This window comes from Dermacentor albipictus, chromosome 2, assembly GCF_038994185.2.
Source record: "Dermacentor albipictus isolate Rhodes 1998 colony chromosome 2, USDA_Dalb.pri_finalv2, whole genome shotgun sequence".
Lineage (NCBI taxonomy): Eukaryota > Metazoa > Arthropoda > Arachnida > Ixodida > Ixodidae > Dermacentor > Dermacentor albipictus.
In genome coordinates, this window is record NC_091822.1 from 34,273,915 (window position 1) to 34,295,559 (window position 21,645).

The 21,645-nt window shown below is 44.8% G+C and overlaps 1 protein-coding gene across 1 annotated transcript; it reads left to right on the forward strand.

Moving 5' to 3' along the window:
- Positions 1–7,077: 7,077 nt before the first annotated feature.
- LOC139055676 (uncharacterized) lies at positions 7,078–12,560 on the forward strand. Its single transcript, XM_070533208.1, has 2 exons — positions 7,078–8,130; positions 12,474–12,560. The coding sequence occupies exons 1-2, from the start codon at positions 7,093–7,095 to the stop codon at positions 12,558–12,560; spliced, it is 1,125 nt and encodes a 374-aa protein (XP_070389309.1). The 5' UTR covers positions 7,078–7,092.
- Positions 12,561–21,645: the final 9,085 nt, after the last annotated feature.

Genomic DNA, 21,645 nt, shown 5'->3' on the forward strand with positions numbered 1-21,645 from the left:
CTGATCAGCGGGTCAAGCGCGTCGGCTTTTATACATCTGTCATCGAAGGTTCCAGAGTAATTGCTAGGACCCGTGTGTCTTCCAGAAAGTTTTACATCACTCGGGTCACGCGATGAAATAAGATTACACAAAGTTCGATGAAAACAGATAACGGATAGGACCATCGATCACTGTCCAGAAACTTGCGATAAATTCAAGCGTGTCCTGCGCTGTGCGATAACATTATTTATGCGGGGAAACGTGGTCACCCGATAAAGATAAACAAGTACACGCGTTATCATGGCATTTTAAGCCCGTGTTCCCTCTGGACAAGGAGAGTACCGAAGCCTACAATGCTTGCGTGAGAACGGATTTCGTTATGGCCGTCTTCGTCGAAGTACGCGAGCACTGCGGATGACTGCAGGCGTTATTTCAATTACGCAAATGCCTCGACTTGAAGTGAATCCCACGTTAATTATATTTGCGTGAGAAGAATCATAAACTCGCCGATGCGAGAGAAACTCCCGAAAAAGCGTCTGTAGTAGATACATAGCCCAAGAAACTGCGCAATGACTTGAATGAACGAAATGTTCCTTTCCATATCATTATACGCAAGTAACAAACACTTGTCTGACCTGTAGCCGAAGGCTAGTCGAAGGTCTGAAAAAGAAACAAAATAAAATTCTAGCAGAGCAACGAAGACAGAAACGGTAATAATAATTGTATATACAAGGTTCTTGATTGTAAACGGAGAAGTAAAAAAAAATGAAAATCAATAGAAAAAGAAGTAACACACATCAAAGTACGCAGGGAGAATGTAAGGGGCACACTTCGAATACAGGTGAATAGTTATCTCAAATTTATTGTGCACTATGTTTACGAATCTTTTTATCTTTTACGTTTCCCACAGAAAATGTGAAGCACTTATCAATTAGCACTCAACTGGTTGATAATTTATATTTTTTTATATTTCTATACGTACATAATGAGTGAAACCAGAGCAATATGACATTTTAATACATAATAAACAACACAATCACGTCACGCTAATTACATAAAATAAGCAGCAACTGGTCAATAAGATACAATTGTTTTTCCTTTGTACAGACTGATGTATCAATGAATTCGTAATTACTCTGCCGTTAACAAAAAAAGAAAATATTGTTTCAGGGCATTAGGAAAGCTCGAGGAATTAATGATTCCCGCTGGAACTTTGTTCAAGGTACTAATGGTTGTGAATTAGAGCATACGCTCTCCTTATACATTGTTACATGGTGCGAGAATAAAATGACCTGCAGTTGCATTTCTTGTACAACAGGATCACGAGTGAAATACGTATGAGTTGAATGGGTGGTTGAATCTAACAACTCCATAGGCAAATAGTAAAATGCTCCGCTGACGTAAGTAATCGAATGGTATATTTGATATTCGTTGAATAATGGAGTCGTGTGATTGTATTATTTATAATGAGACATAATTTTAATGGTGCTTTTCTGGAGCTTCGTAATCTGATTTGATATGGCTTTATACGCCTATCCCCACGACTCGATGCAACACCTTAAGTGACTATAAATGAAATCAAAAGACATTGGTCGTAAAACTGAGGTGTCAAAGTGTTCGCCGGCTAGAGTTATGCCCTAGGAACCAGATCATTATCTAGAGCAGACGCTGTTTATATTAACTTTCTACTACAGGTTCTTATCACAATTTACACTAAGGTATCTATAAGAACTCGTCTGTTCCAATAAAATGTTATTTATTTGTATGTTTCAAGGTTTAGTATCTACTATTCTGAAGCGGGGCCGAAAAACAATGTATTTTATTTTCTCTCTAATAATTGTTAATTTGTTGCCTAAAAACCAGTCCGAAATTCCTTTAACACTTGATTTACCTTATGACTAAATTCTGCAATATAATCAACAGTTACTATAACGCAAGTATCATCTGCGTATATCAATATTTCTACAGAGTGAATTATTTTTTGCAGTTAACTTATCTGAAAAGAAATAAGGGGAGCTTATAAGGGGCCCTGTGGCACTCCATTAACGATATTTTCTTTTGAAGAAGTTATGTTATTGGTTTTCACGACCTGAGATAGCTCTTTCATATACTTTGATAAGAAGTCGAGAACATTGCCTGTGTTCGCACAATGCTTTAGTTTTTCCAATAATAACTCGCCGTGGTTGCTCAGTGGCTATGGTATTGGGCTGCTGAGCACAAGTCCGCGGGATTGAATCCCTACACGGCGGCCGCATTTCGATGGGGGCGACTAAATCTGCCTACACACCCATGTAGTTAGATTTAGGTGCACCTTAAGGAAACCCAGGTGGTCGAAATTTCAGGAGCCTTCCACTAAGGCGTGCCTCATAAGCAGAAAGTGGCTCTGGCACGTAAAACCCCATAATTTAATTTTTACATATTTTACCAATAATATTCAATGACAGCTACGAAAAGATGACAGTTACTAGTTTATATAGTAGTAAAGTCACATTTTTCTTTTGTTATAGCGTGATCGCTGTAGTCGCTGTTGAGAAAGGAGGTCGAAAGCCGTGTTGCGGACGACGGAGAACATTGCACTTATAAAGGAATGTTCTCATCTGATGAGATAAGTTATTTTCGAAAATAGTATTAATTATGCTTAAAACAGAAATGAGCCTAAAATTTGAGCGGTCAGACGAATCACCTTCTTTAGGGATTGGAATGACTTTACCAATTTTTAGGGGGTTTGGATATTTTGCTTGTCTCGAGAATGATTGGTCGTGCGACGCAAAGCTGAGCCTAGGATATCAATATTTTCTTAAGCAACCTTGCAGAAACGCCGTCAGGCCCTGACACTTTATTGTTAGGCGCATTTAACATATTCGAAATGATGTCATTGAGTTCTATCTCATCTAGGATAAATGAATTTATTACTGCATTTGGAGCTGGCAGAATATCACTATTTAATTCTGGTACCTCAGCGGCTAATGCTCGACCTACTGTTGTAAAATACGTGTTGAAGTTTTCAATAGTGTCTGCATCGACAGAGGGAAGATGAACACACTTTTTACTTTTGTACCCGTAACCTCATGTACTATTCGCCACAGTTGGTTTGAATCACTGGCAGCTTGACTCATGCGTTGCGAACTAAAATATCTATTTGGGACCTTCATTATGTACACCCCTTTGTTGCGAAACGTCCTGCACTGCTATAAGTATACTCCTATTAGGCCTCCATTTGTTATACCAGTATTCTTTTGTTTTAAGTATATCCAAAATTTGTGTCGTTTTACATAGATAGATAGGGTGATTGTAAGAACTTTCAGTAAATGTACTGCTACATGAAGTTATCAAATTGCTAATTAAGTTGAATAAGTTGGAAAACTCGATGTGTTGTTGAAAACTCTATCGAAACTATATCTGTTATTGTCGACGGGCTGCGAATGTTTGATCTGTTGTGTGGATCAGGAAGAACTCCTGACTTGCTGATGGCGTGGCCGTGGAAGGGAAGTTCTTCGTAAGCAAAGCGGCATTTCTCTGACTTCATGGTCACTCCTGAAGACTGGATGGTCTCTAATACTGACACAAGGTGGTTAGCGAGGTCGTGGATGTTTGAGGCAATGGCGACGACGTCATCAATGTAGATTAAACAGGTCTGCCACTTCAAGCCACTTCAAGCCAGCGAATGCCATGTCCATTACACGCTGGAGCATGGCGGGTGCCGAGAAAAGACCAAATGGCATTCCTTGAATTCATAGAGGCCGTTTGGCGTGGAAAAGCCAGTTTACTCTCTATTCCTCTCAGCAGCTTCGATTTGCCAGTAGCTTATCTTGAGATCGATCGACAAAAATACTATGCATTGAAGAGCAGGTTCAACGCGTCGTATATTCATGGAAGGTGTACACGTCCTTCTCCATAATTTTGTTTAGGCGATGCTAATCGACAAAGAAACGCAGAATTCTATCATTTTCCTTCTCCGAGACTGCAGGAAATGTCCAACGTCTTTCCTATGGCTGGATGATGTCATCCTGTAGCACCTCGCCGACGTGTTGGTTTGTAGCTTCACGTCAATGCGTCACCAGTCGGCAATGGCTCTGAAGGAATGGTCAAGTGCATTCTTCGTTATTATGCTTGCTTAGCAGCTGGTGTTTGTCAAATAATTTATGGCGACTAAAAATAGCCTTGGCATTGGTGGAGGAGACTTTACAGCTGTGGTTGCTTATGGCTGGGTAGACTGATTATTATTGAAGGCGGGTTCAGTAACACGGCCTGTTGTTGCAGGTTCGACTGAATTCGAGAGGGGCAACGTATCGCTTACTGCTGCAGCTTCTTCCATGCGAGCAATCTTCGTGCCCTTGTTCAGGTGTTTAGATTCTTGATTAAAGTTTTTCAGCATTACATTGACTTTTCCTCCATGCAATACAACGATTCCTCTGGCGAAGCCAACTTCACAGTCGAGCAGTACATGTTGGTCATCCTCGACCTCCCCTTCTACGTGTGCATGGGTTGACAGAAATAATGATGCTGGAACGAGGCTGGATGCAGACATGATCTTCGAGAACGCTGAAGGCATGGTGACTATGAGCGCTCTCCGGTGGTATCGCTTGACCTTCGGATAGATTTATCTACTTGGACTTCACGTCGACAATCAGGCCCTGTTGATTCAGGTAGTCCATGCCGAGAATTGTGTTTCGCGGGGACATCTTGGGAATAACGAAGGTCACTGGGTAATTTCAGTTATGAACTGTAATTCTAGCTCTTCAGGTTCCACTCTGTGTTATCGGGTGTACTCCAGCTGTACGGGTTTGAAGGTCTTCTTATGCAGTATAAAAAGGTCGGTGGTTTTCTGTCTTGCGTTGCAGTAAGGTCGCGTTGTCGGGTCGCGGCTGCATCGGGTGATGGGCGGACGAGCTGGTGGCGAAGTGGAAGATGGAATTGCGATGTTAAAGGTCCTTGGCGCGGGCGTGAAGGGAGACTTGACGCGGGCGATGACGACGTAGGTCATCGCTTCCGACACGGGATGTCAAAATTGGGTTGCCCTTCGGAAACTCCACTGAGCATTGAAGTTCATCCTTGTACATGCCAGAAGCCGCGGCCACATGAAGATGCGACGAAGGGATTATGTAGCGCAGTTCTTGCGCACAATGGCCCTGAAAGCCTCGCAGAGGTCGTCGGAGCCTAGTGTGTGAATGTTGCACTGCGGCGCCCAGTTGAAAATGACAACAGAGGTTGTGTTCAGTACTACAGAAATTTCTGTTGTACAACAGGATTTTTCTGTAGTAACTACAGATTCCTGATGGAGCGACAGACTTTTCTGATGTACAACAGACATTTGTTGTTGCTACTACAGAAGTACAGTCTGTCGTATGTCTGTTGTTACAAAAGAAAGCTGAAGCTCTACAACAGATTTTTGTAGTACTACAGAAATTTCTGTCGTACAACAGGATATTTCTGTAGTAACTACAGATTCCTGATGGAGCGACAGACTTTTCTGATGTACAACAGACATTTGTTGTTGCTACTACAGAAGTACAGTCTGTCGTATGTCTGTTGTTACAACAGAAAGCTGAAGCTCTACAACAGATTTTTGTAGTACTACAGAGAAAATTGTCATCACTACAGGCACCCTGTTTTCCCAACAGAAATGTTCCTGAAGTAACCCGAAAAACTTCTGTAGTGCTACAGAGAGCTGTTGAAATACTACAGAAACCTATTGTGGCAACAGGCCCCCAGTTGTCACAACAGAAGTGTTCCTGAAGTAATGCGACCAACTTCTGTTGTACTACAGAAAAATGTTGTACGACAGAAGCCTATCATTGCAACAGGCCCCCAGTTGTCATAACAGAAGTGTTCCTGAAGTAATGGACAAACTTCTGTTGTACTACAGAGAACTGTTCCACAACGGAAACCTATCGCCGCAACATGTACCCAATGATGACAACAGAAGTACACTGAAACTGTGTGATGCGACAAGCTTCTGTAGTGCCTTGTTGAAAAAGACAAAAGGAATTCCTGTCGCAACAACAGAAATTCTGTTGTACGACAGAAGTTGTTGACATTTCTTAATTGCGAGACATTTCTGACATTACGACAGAAATTCTGATTTCGCAACAGAAGCATTCTGTCGCGACAACAAGAGTTCTGAAGTCGGAACAACAGCTTTATATCCAGACAGCGACTCCGACGTTACGACACCAATTCCGACGTCGCAGCAGAAACATTCGATCGCGACGGCCAAGAGTTCCGAAGTCGCAACAGAAGCGCTTTCCATCGCGGTTTTTTAAAATTGTATGTTTTCGCATCGGTGGTGTACACTGTACTTTTCTCTAGCGCGGTATTCAATCGCGCTTCTCTGAAGCCGGCAATGCTGATGGCACTGACACCGGTAATAAAGTCGACGTGGCGAATAGTTATAATTGTGCCGTGACGACGCGGCACCAGCAACGCCCTACCGGCCTCCTCAAAATCGGCCGCTGATCAAAATCATACCATCTGCGGGAATGGCTGCGTATCCGTTTTTTTTTTTGTAAGATGTGGCACACAGGCCTGTGGACTTACATGTGCTGTTACACTGACACATTAGTTAAAATCCCAGGAATATTTCACAAGCCTATGCGAAGCGGAAAAGATTTGGGTTGTTCCACAAAGTTTGCGTGAAAAGCTGTCTCGCTCGGGTCTCATTAATTTGGTACAGTGCTGCCGTGAGAAGCCAGTATGCTGTCAGAAAGAACTCTCATCCACGAATGTTCATGTACCTATTTTGCATTGAACACACGAATTATATGCGCGCTCAAAAGTGTAAAGAACGAGAGACAACTGTCGAAACTAGCAGTAATAACCCTAAAAGTCAACGTTGTCTATTTCTGAATTTCTTATTTAATAAGGATATCGTACATCAAAATCGATGTTCTAGCACTGCAAGATGTACCTGTCGATGGTACGAACACTCTTGCTCTTCTAGAGATGCGCCACTTGACGCGGTGGAGTGATAGCGGATCTTGGCTCTCAAAATGCAAATGTAAACATCAGCGCATCAGCACGTCGTACTGTTTACATGGCCAAAACGTACGCTCCAAAAGCATGTCAGGGGTCAGAAGAAGAATTAAGAGGCTTGTTCGAACGGCCACGTTTGCGATGAGCTCCGCTGGAAACAGCGCATCGGCCCTTGGCCGAGGATCACACCCACCGTCGTCTACCGATTCCGGTAATTATAAAGTCGTTCTTCCTCGTCTACCGACTGGCAACACCGTCCTCAATTCAGTTTTCCTGCATGCTGACCTGGCAGGGCGGCCGTATCGAGCTCCGGACTTTCGCGATGCTCTCCTTTCTGTGCTAAGTGCAACTGATATCCTCGGCGCTGGACAATACCAGATGAGCCATTTGTGGTTGGTAACATGTGTTAATAGCATCGCGAAACCGAAACTTGTCGACAGAGGCGAGTTGTTTGTGAAAGGCCTCAAGTGCCTTGTCATTGACCCGGAATGCAAGAATGTCAAGATGAAGCTTCTTTGGCTTCCCCCACACCTCGAACAGAGACGGATTGTTGAAGCGCTAGAGCCATATGGCACAGTGCAGTCCATCACGAGAGAAATGTGGCGGTGTGACGGCATGGAGGGCTGGCAAATGACTAACCGAGACGTGGCGTTCACATTGAAAGATGGCGTTTCTGCCGGTAATCTGCCACATCTGTTGAGCATATATGGCCACCAGTGCCTTATCTTGGTACCTGGCCGACCACCACTTTGCCTCCGGTGCAACAGAGTTGGGCATATCCGGCGACAGTGTCGCACACCACGCTGCAGTAACTGTCACCGCTACGGTCACCCTGCAGATGCATGCGTCGGAACTTACGCTGACAAGCTTCGTGGAAATAGACCGGCTGAGGCTGATACCATCACCGATCATCTCATGGACGTGAGCGAAGTTGTGGATGCAACTGGAGAAACACTCCCTGAGACTCATCGACAAGAACAGATTAAACCGTCATCGCCTGACATTAGCCTCAGCCAGAAGCCTGCGAGCGAGGAGGAGACTAAGGCACCTGACGACGAACCAACTGTGTCTTGGGCAGAATCTCCACCAGTTCAAGATCGCCCACTGCCTGTGGAATCTGGATTGATGTGCGAGGCCGCCAAGAAGCGTCCAGCGCCATCCGACAACCCATCGCCCTCGGCAAAGGAAGCTCGCGTTCCCAAGGTGTCAAAGTTGACAAAACCGCTCCGGGGAACACCTACACCTGCTGACGTCCCTTGTGTTAACGTGCACCAAAAAGTCCATAGTGCATCACCTCATCGAGAAGGGAGTGGTGCACCTCTGGAGCAGCGTTTAGACGCTGCACCTACATAGGTAATCATGGCGGGCGCTCTTCCCTTCCATTTTGGCACTTTAAATGTCCGTGGCTTACGAAGTAAGCGACGGCAAGTACAGCTTCTTCATTTGTTACGCAATAGAAAATTAGATATTGCTGCTATCCAAGAAACAAAGATTGAATCCGACGAAAACACAGAAGTAGCTCTATCTCCATTCATACCTGACTATAATGTTTGTGTCAGCCATGCAGTAGGCGTTTCCGCAGGCTGTATGTTATTTGTTAGCAAAAATTTACAGTGTGATTTCCTACATTTGTTTACAGATAGGGAAGGGCGCCTAATCTGCTGCGATATTGATATCAGTGGCACGAGCTTTAGATTTGTGTGTGTTTATGCCCCGAACAAGTTACGTGAACGCGAGTGTTTCTTCTTATCTCTAGAAAATCATTTCTGTACTGATCGTGCATTGGTCCTCTTTGGAGACTTTAATTGTGTATGTAACGCGCAAGATCGTACGTCACTGAAGCTGAGACATGATCCCAGTAGTGATGCGTTGCAACGCCTGATATGTGATTATCAGCTTGTGGACATTGGGGAAAATGAAAAGGCGGGATGTCGATATACGCACTTCCAGGGTACCTCGCATGCAAGGCTTGACCGAATTTACGTTTCACTTAGCGCGCTACCTCTTATTCATGGTTACACTGTGCATCCTATATTCTTTAGTGACCATTGCCTAGTCTCAGCATCTTTTGGCAGCCGTCGGCACCAAAGTCGGCGTATGTGCTGGGAGCTGTGGAAATTTAATAACCAGTTACTTTCGCGCGAGCGTTTCTTAAATCGTATTACTGAGCTTATAGCTCATGTGTCTTGCCGCAAAGACTTGCCACTCTTTGCTTTGTGGGAATTATTCAAACAAGAAGCTAAAATGATAGCTATCGAAGAATCATCAATATTAGCCTTTGAAAAAAAGAATAATTACAAAGCATTGTATAGACTTTTGAGTGAGTTGCATGAGCTTGAATGCATACATCCGGGTCAATATATTGAGGATATTCATAAGGTCAAGGCACAGTTACAAACTTTGAACGCAGAAAAATACAGAGGTGCACTAGTGCGGGCGCGAGAGCAGCGTTTCCTGGAAGAACAGCCTTGCAGTAGGGCCCTTAGTGATGAGCGCCGACGCGCGCTGTCTAAACAAATACTAGAGATAGAGTATGGTGGAATCATTGTTAACGAGCCTACTCTAATAACTAAAGCATTTTTTGAACATTACCAAAAACTATTCCGAGACCATATGCCATTGGATACAGATGCTGCCAAAAAAATTGTATCGTTGCTGCCCCAGTTAAATCAGGAAGAGTACGATTATACAAACGAAAACATTGATATCAATGAGGTAACTTCATGCATCGATTCGTTAGCGAAGGGCAAAACGCCCGGCCCGGATGGCCTTACTGCCGAATTTTATCAGTGTTTTCGTTCCCTCTTATCGCCATTATTACTTCAGGTGTACCGAGAGGCCTTGGAAGTAGGGTACCTAACCGCCACAATGTACGAAGGACACACCGTCCTTATAGCCAAAACCGATGATGAACAGAAATTGCAAAAAGTTGACGGATATCGTCCTATCTCCTTATGCAATGTGGATTATAAGATTTTTGCTAAGGTATTAGCTAACCGTTTGCAAGTTGTAGTAACATCTGTGGTCGGTGATCATCAAACATGTGGCATCAGGGGACGGTCCATTCAGACGAACATTCATGTTGCGAGATCGGTGCTAGAGTGTGTAGCTGAGGGGACTGGACAGGTGGCAATGGTACAGCTAGATCTGGCTAAGGCGTTCGATAGGGTGAATCACTCATTCCTGTTTACTTTACTAGAGCATATAAATATCGGATCTCTGCTCCTTAGAGGTGTGAGGATATGTTATGCTAATGGCTCAACGCGGCTTATAGTGAATGGCTCTCTCTCCGATCCAATTAGGCTTTCATCATCAGTACGACAAGGATGCCCATTGTCACCGCTTCTGTTCTGCTTGTATTTAGAGCCACTTTGTATGCGCATTCTTAAAGAACAAAATTTCCAGGGGTTCAAATTACTGACTAATGAGGTGCGGGTTCTTGCGTATGCAGATGACGTGGCCTTTTTCTGTACCGATAAAAAGAGTGTAAACACTGCTCTTGCAATTACAGAAGAATTTTGTGCTGCTTCTGGCGCAAGCGTTAACTTTGAAAAAAGTTCAGGTTTTTGGTTTGGATTATGGGCCACAATGCCATCACATTACGCAGGAATTCAATGGAAAGAAGATCTGCGTTATTTAGGTGTGCCTCTCTCACACTAAAGAAATAGCAACGCTCATTGGTCGGGAGAAGTTGGCAAAATTCAACGTAAAGTGAATTCATGGCGAGGGCGGAATTTGTCCGTGTTCTTTCGTGCTGAAGTGTGTAACGTTTTCTTAGCTTCCCGTCTTATGTATGTGCTCCAAGTACTGCATTGCTCAAGACTTCGCCTTCAGGCACTGCATCGCGTATTTGCAACATTCATTTGGAGTTCGAGCTGTGAATGGATGCGGCGCGACAATCTGTTTCTCCCCCTTGAACGTGGTGGTCTAGGATTAGTACACCTCTTCGTCAGGCAAATTGTTTCTCGCCTGTTTTTCTTTCGAGACAGTGACCATCCGTTCTTGCGTGAAATGTTGCAACTGCGTTTAGTTCATTATGTTCCTAACATAGTAGTGTCATCAAATGTCAAAGATGTCCCACAGGCTCCTTGGGGCTTTCTCAAGGAGGTTGTTGATACATTTCTTTTCTTGAAAGTTAGATTCAGCCTGGAGTACGTGTTCACAGCGAGTCGAAAAGCAATTTCTGCGGCACTGGTTGACTCTATTTTCCCAGATCCTTTGTATCGTGCACCTTATTTAAATCGGCCTTATCAGGATGTACTTAAACGCGTCCGAAAAATGTGTGTGCCTCCTGGAGTTAAAACATTTTTCTTTAAATTACATTCGGAAACACTCCCTGTTAAAACTTGGTTGAATTCGAGGGGTTGCTTTGTGCCATGGTCAACAAACTCTCGGCTCTGTCCACGTGCCGAAACCATAGATCACTGTTTCATAGACTGTAGGGATGCTGTATTTTTTTGGGACATTCTCCAACGGACACTTAAAAAGGACATTGACATAACTCCATACTCAATTAGGTTTCTACCGTTTAACGTTACAGGTGGTCCTCCCTATGACATGTTCATTGTACTTGGTTTATATAGCCTGTGGAGAAGTAGACTCTGCGATCGCCATGCCGAAAGCCCGCGAACTACAAAATCCTTTTTTCGCGAAAGTGCTGCGTATGTAAGAAGTGTGTACGCTGTGCAGGAACCTCCGCCAGACTGGATGCACTTGTTGGATGCATGTGTGTGTTTGCCTGAGTTTTAAGTGTGTAGTTGTGTCCACTTTGTAATACACCTTCAGTTTTCTTTTCCATGTAATAAAGAAAAAAAAAGTCAGGGGTGGTGCAGTGGTAAGATGCCGGGCTCGGAAGCGTGAGGTCGCATGTTCGAATCCTAGGCGAAGACGTTTTTGTTTAATAAATTTTTTTTTACTTTTATGTTTTTCTTTTTTGTACTAACAAATTTACATAACCTTACGGACGTCTCTGTCAATTTTTAATTAAATATTGATCAAGAACTACACAACTTTCTACTACAGGACGTCACACTACAGACAACAGAACTACAGACAACAGAACTACAGGCAACAGAACTACAGGCAACAGAACTACAGGCAACAGAACTACAGACAACAGAACTACAGGCAACAGAACTACAGGCAACAGAACTACAGAAACAACGTCCCAAAATACGACAGACTCTTAAAATGTCCTGTTGTGTTTTTCAACTGGGCGAGAGCGCTTGCGGCTATATAACTAGTGCGCACTTCTAGATTCTCTCAATCGCCGTTGCCTTGGTCAAAAATTCAGCGACGGTTCGGCATGTTTAGGATAAGGAAGCGGATTATTTTTTCTCCTCGGACATTTCTGAGCTGGCGTGCTTGAAAAGACGGATAATCTCATCCGCGAAGACAGCGATGTTCTCAGTGAGAAGTTCTACATGGGGGACGAGGAGGAGGAGGAAGCAGGAATAGACGCAAAGATAGGGAGGTTAGCCAGTGCATGTATTTGCAGCAAAGCTCTGGCTCTTTCTTTGCAGACGACGCTCTTGAAGGTGTTCAAGAAGGTGCTGCAAGAGAGGCCTCATGTCATCAGGGTTGTCTCTCGATTCTCAGAATACATTTGAGCGGCGTCTTCCATGGAAAAGTAGACGGGGCGCAGTTGGTCGTCATTGTCCCATTTATTAAACGTAGCGAGCCTTTCATACATTTCCAGCTAGCTTTCCGGACCTTCGAGGGGTGATCTACGGAAGGTCGGTGGCTCCATGGGCTGTGGCCACACAGTGGGTGTGGTTGGCGCTGTAGCTGTGGTGGTGAACGCTGTCATGGCTGTGCACTTCCTGGTCTTCTCAGGAAGGAGTCCGTACTCTGGAGGTAGGTTTAGTAGCTTGCGGCTAGGCCGCTGGTCCGGAGCTACGTTGGCGTTGTCTTCGCGGTTCCGGCTTGGGTCATGGCTCTGTGGTGGCTTTCTGTACATTAACGCCGGTGCACCTCCACCTTATATCGCGTTGTAGTGACGTAGAAGAACGCAGTAGCCAGAAGTGTGAATCACGAAGTTGACTCTTTATTGGGTGAACCTGGGCCCAGAAAGACAGGTTCCATTCAAAGCACAATGACAGCGGCGAGCACAGTCGGCGATCGTCTAAAAGATGTCTGCTGCTCAAGCGCATTTGCTGATGTGTATCACTCGCCGAAAGTTCCAACTTCATCACTGGTGTTCGCGTGCCTTCCAGAAAGTACTACACAATTCGCGTCGGGCATGCGACCGAGTACACAAGGTCCCGTGACAACAGACAGCGGATAGAACGATCGATAACATTCGAGTGAGTTCCACCTCATTCAGACGCGTCTTGCATTGAGCCATAAGTAAGCGGGTGAAACGCAGTCCCCAGAAAGAAAGGATATATAAGTCCACGTGCCAATAAACGTCGTCATATCCATCGCTCGGTAACGTTTATGCACCCTCAAAGTATCATGCTGCTTTGTTGACTGGTAACAATTAGCGTTTGCTGTGCTGGTTGGTAAAAACATCTGTGAGGTATTTTTAGATGAAGTAACTCGCTGCCATGTCAATTATTGCTGGCTTACAGTTCACTTTTGCATAAGTAAAAAGCCATATGGAGTGCCCGTATGCGATATTTACGTTATACCTATATGCGGGGTTGGAGTAAACACGCTGTAAAGTGCAGGAAAATTGTATTTGAAATCGACGAAATTACGAAATTTGCTTAGTGCAAGTCTGGAGAGCTTGCAGCTCATATTATTACCAGAAAAAAACAGCGCGGCTGCTAGATAAGCCCATTTACTGTTGGTGTGTCATCTCCAGCTGAACAGTTACTCGGAGCAACAACTTTTCTTTCCGTTTATCAAAGCGAACGCTTTAGATGGCTCTTGGGACGAAAAATCCGATGTCTGGCATTACGCCATCCATCGTTGTAGGACCAAAATTTCGTGGCACCAAAATTATATGAAGCTACCCACGACCATTGATGAGACTTGAACCCACAAGCTTTGGTGGGAGTTGAATCCACGGCAATTGGTGGGAGTCTAACCCACGATTTGTGGTTGGAGTCGAATCCTCGGCCTTTTGTGGGACCAAAATTATATTGCACCAAAATTGATGGCGCCACCATTACTGGTCAAACCCAGGACCATTGGTGAGAGTCGAACACACGACCTTTCATGATAAAGGGAATTTATTACGATAAGGTTAATTAAGGCACTCGAATCCATGACCTTTGGTGGGATCAAATTTCAATGGCCACAAAATGCATGGAGCCAGCATTGATGGTGTAACCGATGGCCATTGGTAAAAGGTAATTAACGCACTCAAACCCATGATCTTTGGCGGTAGTCAAATCCTCGAACTTTGGTTTGAGAAAAATGCAATGGCACCATAATTGATGAGGATAGCAATAGGGGATTGTTGGTACGGCATATCTTATTTGCGCTGTGTGTTTCAAATGTGCCTTCTGTTGTCCGTGTCAACCTTGCGCTTTAACAACATAAAATATGCCATAATTGATAGTGTCACCATTGATGGTCGAACACACAACCATTCCTGGGAGTCCAGCCCACTACCTTGGTTTTTTAGTAGAAAGGAATTAAGGAAGTCGAACCCACGGCCTTTGGAGGGACCATAATTGGTGGTACCACCATTGATGATCTAAGTCAGGGCCATTGGTGTTAATTAAAGCGAAGGTAATCAGGGCACAGTTAACTAAGATAGAGTGAATTTTGGCACTCGTACCCATGACCTATGGTTTGAGAAAGCAACTAATAGGAAGTAACAACGTATTCAAATGCGTATGTCAAGTAAATTAACGAATGTCTTCGGAGTGTGCAGGCTTTCGCCTTCATCCCCTTTAGCGTATGGTACACTGTCAATTTTCCTTCTTTGCAGCTCTCTAAAGTATGGTGTGACACGTGATCGGCTCGCTTTGGCACTCTTATTGGTCCTAGTTTTCTTGAAAGCAAAGAGCGCTCACTGCAATGACATCATTTATTGGCTGACTTTCCAGCGCAGCGGCATCGACTAGATTTTTTTCAAGCGGGATGAAACAAACAACAGATGCAAACAGTGCTAGCTTTTCTCTTCTTCAATTCATGCAACTTCGTGAGGTCAGCTTCCAGCGCCCGTAAAGCATACTGGCTCGTAAAATAGCTGATCTTTCTCTTACCAAGGGTGGCTTTATAAAAGTTTTCGTGGAGTGCAGTGGCGCCGACCGATTTAAACCGGACTGATACCCATCCGCAGATGATTGATAGTATCGCGCAGTGACACTGTGAAATCTCGATGCTATTGTTTGTCGTTCCTATATGTGAATCAACCGGATACATGTGCCGTATCAAAAAGTAAATTAAGCGGATTCGCGCGATGTGCCTATTTGCAAATTTTCCGAGAACACCTATGCACTTTGCTATAGCTCTTGATAAAACAGATTTGCTCTTCGAGAAAAGACCCTTCTTTGAGAAATGATCTGACGCAACAATTATTACTCATAAAAATTCTAGCCAATTCTGGTGCTGGGTTATTTGATCCCGACCGAAGGTAGGTCCTTGGGGTCCATCTTCAGTTACTTTGGTCTGAAAATTGGTCTTCGCTGGATAATTTGAACTTGTCAGCTTTATTGCAGGACAATCCTGTTTTGTGGAGAAGCACACCTCAAGTTTGTGGTGAAACATATGAAACAAAGCAAAGGGCCACTGTCTAATGACATCGCACATGTTTAATAATTATACAGGCACGCACGCGCCGTTTCCTCTCACAATATGAAAACCTAGACGCCTAATAAGCATAGCGGCTGCCACTCAGAGGTGTTTCTCACGTTACTGTGGCAATCTGAGCCCTACTGTTTCATCCGCCACGCTTATCTACAACAGGAGAATATTAACGGTGCCTAGTGCGCGTTCCTTAATTATATGCGCGCGCGCACAGGCGGTGTACCAAAAAGCAGAGAAAAAAAAAGATCTGAATAATGAAAAAAACTAGCGAAAAGGAAAGTGGTTACATGAAAAAAAACGCATAAATTCGAGGCGAGATGTAAAGCAAAAAAAAAGAAAGAAAAGGAGCAGGGGGGGGGGGGGTGAGGTCTTTCTAATATCCTGAACGCTTGCCGGTAAACTTATCAGGCATCTCGGCGCTCATACTGTGACAAGAGACTGGGCATGTGCACATGCACATTAAGGAACAGAAGCTATCTCGAGTAAAAGTGGCCCCTTTCCCCTTTTAAGAAAGTTTGGTGCATAATAAGACTGTACTGTGCTGACTTTTAATTTAAAGGCGAATACCGCGAAGTGACTCAGTGGCATGTTTTCGCGGATTTTGGCTGCCTGTTGTGTAATCTGACACGCCGAATAATACAACCAGTTTCGTCGGTCCCTTGAACGTTGCATTCACGGAAGTCAACTGTTCTAAACACGGATGGCCATTGAGAAAGGTCAATTACGAAAAAATGCATTGTCATTTCCCCCTTAGCTGTCTTTCATATTTTCAGACGCTCTTGGGCACCTCATGATGACATGGACTTCAAAACGTTTGAAGGGCGAAGGCATGAAGACAAATAGAACAAGCATACCCGCCTGCATTTTACGAGCCGCTATATTTTGAAACTGCGATTCTTCTGCAAGGCTGCCCCAATTAAGGCCGCCCTCAAGATGTTTTGTATTTGTTAAAATTGTTCCAACAGAAAGTGTTCAAAAAGCTTCCCAGAAGAAAAATATAAACAAAGCCTGCTACCTAAGAATAAATGTTATATTCAGACCGGCAGTGCGAAAAAACGAAGAAATAGTTGCAGCCACCAATAATACTTTTCCACTATTCTAGAAGTTATGTTCACTGATTCTCAACTTACCGAACTATACGCGAATGAGTGCTTCGTATGCCTTAAAGAAGGCTCGAAGTGCGGACATGTACGCGGTGTTTTCTAAAAGGTGTATATAACGATAAGGGAGAAAACATAATAAATAAAGGATCAAACAGATAGACGTTCGTTTCAATGTTTGCCTCTCACAGATGATGCACTTTACCATTGAACACAAAAATATGCTGAAAAGATTGTCGTTCGAATACAGCGAAAGTGGACACGTGTCAACGCAATCTGATGGGGAAAAAACTCGTCTAAAAGATGGTAGTCGTGTGTAAGCTCAACGAAGCCAAGGACGCATTCCACAGTAGGTATTTTTATATAAATTCTTTGGTAAATCTGTGTTGTGGTAAGCACTGAATTTGCGAGATGCAGAAAGAATGAGCGACAAAAGCAATAACCTTGGTCCCGTGCTTGGCCAACATATGCTTCTGTCTTCTTTACAGAACTTTTGATCTAGCATGTGAGAAAGTTTTTGCCTCAGTGGCGTTCACATGCCCAAGGACGAATTGCGGGACGGGGCTTACTGTGTTTCGATAAAAGATGTGTGCACAAGGTAAATACAGGAGCACATCTTTCTCGCTGTAAACCTTCCCGCAATATATTTCTTTATTACACATTCGGAAGGAAGCACACACTGCAACTGCCAATCAAAAGCCCGGGTCTTTTCAAGGCGGCAGTAGCGAGAGGCCCAGGCTGTTTGCGTTGAACTTCATTGATTGCTTAGCCACCGGGCTCTCTTAAGACAAACATGCAATATTACTTAGCCGGGCCGCTTTTGCACGCGTAGAAGAGCGTCAAACAAGTTTGGATGGTGATCCTTCCTAACACGAGTGACAGTAGCTTACATTGTCAAGGGTTTGACGAAAGCACGTCTGGTCTGGTAACATGTTTTGCATGAACCAAGTGTTTCGGTAAGTGACGAAGGGGAAATTATTATTGACGTTTCGGAATTCATACAGGCCCTTTGTTCGGAATGCTCGCAAAAAGAAACTCCCTATAATCCATGAGTTCCGAAACGCCAATAACTTTGACTTGGTAAGTGACACTAATATTTAGTTTTTGCTAAGCAGCTTACATATAGTGCCCGAATCGAAACATTACCACATTGACTAACATCATGATGGCATGTCACGAGAACACTGGCATTCATTGTGTATGCCTTAAGCAGCGTGAAACTACGGTCAGATAAAGGTGCAAGTGCGATGTATGCCGTGTCGAAGTGCACCCTAAGAACCTCGCGAACCACTTTATTTAATCTGTAAAAAGCGTCATTAACGTTGACCAAACATGGTTTAAACGACGCTGCGATTTGCCTGCCTTGCGCATTGTGTTTACCTGGGTGATGGCGAAGCGCTTCGGCCTTACTTACAGGCACATTTTTACAGCATAGTTGATTAGGAGAGGAGGACAATACGTACGAAACCAAGAGCTGTCCAGTAAGGGGTATCTTGCTCTCTAACTAGTTCTGTAGAGGCTTTCTGCATACAGGCATGACGTACGCGGATCGATCAGTGCATTTCATGCAGTAAGCTACAAGCGCGAACTATTGTCGTCATTTGGGGAACCTCAAATTTTCCGCAAAGTGATAATTTGTTTTGGCCCACTCCTGCATATCTTTTCTGCTTCTTTGTTTTATCATGCTGTTTCTACTCTGGATTCCAAAAGTGCGATCGATTGACTGTCGCAAGACTTCAGCTATGACAGACGTCGTACTATGGGGCTCAGCGCGTCGGTTTACAACGAGTACCCAGACATAACAAATAATACCTGTTCTGTGAATCAGTGAGCGCTTCACTGAAAGACGAAGATGCTAGCGAGCAAGGCGACGCAATAATTTATGCAGTAACTACATTCTTAATTTATTAAAGCCTGGCTGTCTGCTGCGTCATGCTATTTACTGTAGTAATTTTGATGGCCGCAATACGATCCCCATGTAAACAACATCTAGGTTTTCACCTGCTAGATGTGTTGTATATGTAGGGACAGGTAACAATTGCTTCTGCGGATGCCAAGAAGGCAGCGTTAACGCACAAGACCAGCTCTATTACTTCAGCGGCACGCCATTTGGTCTTTTCAATGCACCAGCTACGTTTCAGTGACTTATGAACGAAGTCCTGCATCTTCTAAAATAGGTCATGGCACCGGTGCACCCTATATATATGTATATATATATATATATATATATATATATATATATATATATATATATATATATATATATATATATATATATATATATATATATATATATATATATATATATATAGCATTTTTTGTGCCTTGTAGCTGTAAAGAACAGTCCGTCCGTCAGTCAGTCAGTCAAGGACTTTATTGAAGTCCTGAGGAGTTTCAATCTGTTGGAGATCGCACGCGGGGAACTCCTCCGGCAAGGCGACGCCCAAGTCGGGACGGGAACGTGGTGACACTCCGCCAGTTCTTCGGCCCTCCGGACGGCCTTGAGTTGGAGTTTGAGGTCCAGGCTTTTGAGGGCTTCTTTCCATTCGGGCTCACTGGAAAGAGGGCACTTTGGTAACGCGGTACATTGCCATAGCATGCGTGAGAGTGAGCAATAAAGTTCTGGGCAGTCTGGGCAATTTGCCGGGATTTATGAGTTATAGTGACTTAGTAGGCCTCGTGACGGATACGAGTCCGTTTATAGCATTCGAAACGCGGCCGCCTGCGCACGTTCGAGTTTGGCGTGTGGGAGCGGGAATTAGCTTCTGCCTTTCCGGTAGTGGGAGGTGATTTCTCGGTAAGTGAGCAGCGGGTCATTAAACTGAATGTCCAGCCCCTCGGAGGCCGTGAGACCGTCGCGGCGGGCAAGTTCTCATGCACTGTCGTGAGCCGTTTCATTGAGGTTAGCTTTTTGCGGGTGAATGTATTTCCCCATGTGAGCGGGGAACTAGGAGAGGCACCATTTGCTCTCTTTTGAGCTCGCTAGTAGTATACGCGCTGCTTCTTTAGATACGTTGCCTCATTCGTACGCCCGAATTGCGGCACGCGAGTCCGTGAAGACATAAGTAAATGAGGGGTCTGCCATGGCGATGGCTACGGCTATTTGTTCTGCTTTAGCGCTAAAGCTCGTTTTAACCGACGCGGATGATCATAAGCTTCCGTTACCGTCCACGACCGCTATTGCGAAAGTGGATGTGCTGCCGTACTGGGCCGCGTCCACAAATGCGGTGGCTTCACGATCCGCGTCGATGCGGTCGAGAATCGCGCGGGCGCGGGCCCGGCGCCTACCCGCGTTGTGTTGTGGGTGGACGTTTCTGGGAAACGGTGAGACTTTGTATTTGTCTCCAATTTCGCTCGGTAGGGTAACCGCGTGCTCGAGATAGGGAGAAGGGGAGACATTGGCTTCATTTAGGATTAGCCTACCGGCTTTGGACGAGGATAGACGGAGTATTTGCGCCATATACTGAGCCTCGATAACTTCGTCGATGTTGTTGTGCATGCCTAGATGGTCAACCTTTGCTGTACTTGCTCTTTGTGGAATTCCCAAGACCTGTTTGATGCACTTGCGCATCAGTGTGCTTAGCTTCGTCTTTTCTATTTTCGTCCAGTTGTGGGCAGAGGCGACGTAATTAATGTGACTCATAAGGAACGCGTGGTATAGGCGCAGAAGGTTATCTTCGCAGATACCCTTCATGCGCCCCGAAACTCTGTGGATGAGTCTGATCATGTTTCCGGTTTTGGTGGTTAATTGTTTGATCGTGTGTCTGTGCCATCCGGTGGATTCAATTAGAAGCCAAAGAATGCGTATGTGGTTGACTCGCGGAATCTGTTGTCCGTCTCTTGTGTGTAGTACGAGCGGAAGTTCGTCTAGAGGTGTTAGGTAGCGGACTCCTTGGCAAGAGGTAAGAAATAGTAATAGTTCCGATTTCTTTGAGGATAGTTTCATTCCTGTGTTTAATAGGTACTCTTCCGTGGCATCTAAGGCAGACTGTAATGCCTGCTCCACGTCTCCCAGGGAACCTCCCGGGCTCCAGATGGTAATGTCATCGGCGTATAGAGCGCAGTTTACGTTTGGGATGTGTCGTAGTTTGTCTGCGAGTCCCTTCATCGCTATATAAATAGTAATGAAGAGATGACTGAGCCTTGTGGTGTTCCAACGGAGCCCAGCGTGTAGGGGTCCAACTTAAGTTGCGAGACTCGCAATCGGGCTTCTCTGTCTTTTAGGAAGGAGCGTACGTACTCCTGAAATATCTGCCCGAGCCCGAGGCCTGCCACAGACTCCAGTACGAAGCGGTGCGAGATGGTATCGAATGCTTTCGTGAGATCGAGGGCGAGGATGCCTCGAACGTCTCTTGTTTTAACGTCGAAGATCTGTCTCTTTAAGAGTTTAAACATGATGTCTTGGGTGGATAGGTGGGGTCAGAACCCTACCATGTTGTGGGGGAGGAGTTCGTGTTCCTCAATGCAGCGTGACACTCGGTTTTCAATTACGTGCTCGGCTACTTTACCCACGCATGACGTAAGAGAGATGGGTCGCAAATTGTCGAGGTTAAGTGCTTTGCCGGGTTTTGGGATGATGACCACCGTGGCAGTGCGCCATTGCGTTGGTACCTCTCCTGTTTCCCACACGTGATTGATGTGTTTCGCGAGTAATGTAACGGCTTGGTCGTCTAAGTTACGAGACAGCCGGTTGGTTACACCGTCGCGTCCTGAAGCAGACCTGCTGTTTAGGTTGTGTAGCGCCTCTCGGACTTCTCCTTCCGTGAAGGCAGCGTCTCGTTCGGGAGTGGTTTCGCACTTTATGATCGGGTAATCGTTGGGGTGAGCGACGCCTAGCGCAAGGCACCGTTTAGCAATTTCTTCCAAGAAGGACTCTTCCGTTCCCCCT

What these genes read in the sequence shown, in the direction of transcription:
- LOC139055676 (XM_070533208.1), top strand. Translation starts at nt 7,093, where the DNA reads ATGAGCTCCGCTGGAAACAGCGCATCGGCCCTTGGCCGAGGATCACAC. An exon ending in CCGACAACCCATCGCCCTCG is followed by an intron (nt 8,131 to 12,473) that starts GCAAAGGAAGCT and finishes CTTTCTTTGCAG; the next exon opens with ACGACGCTCTTGAAGGTGTT.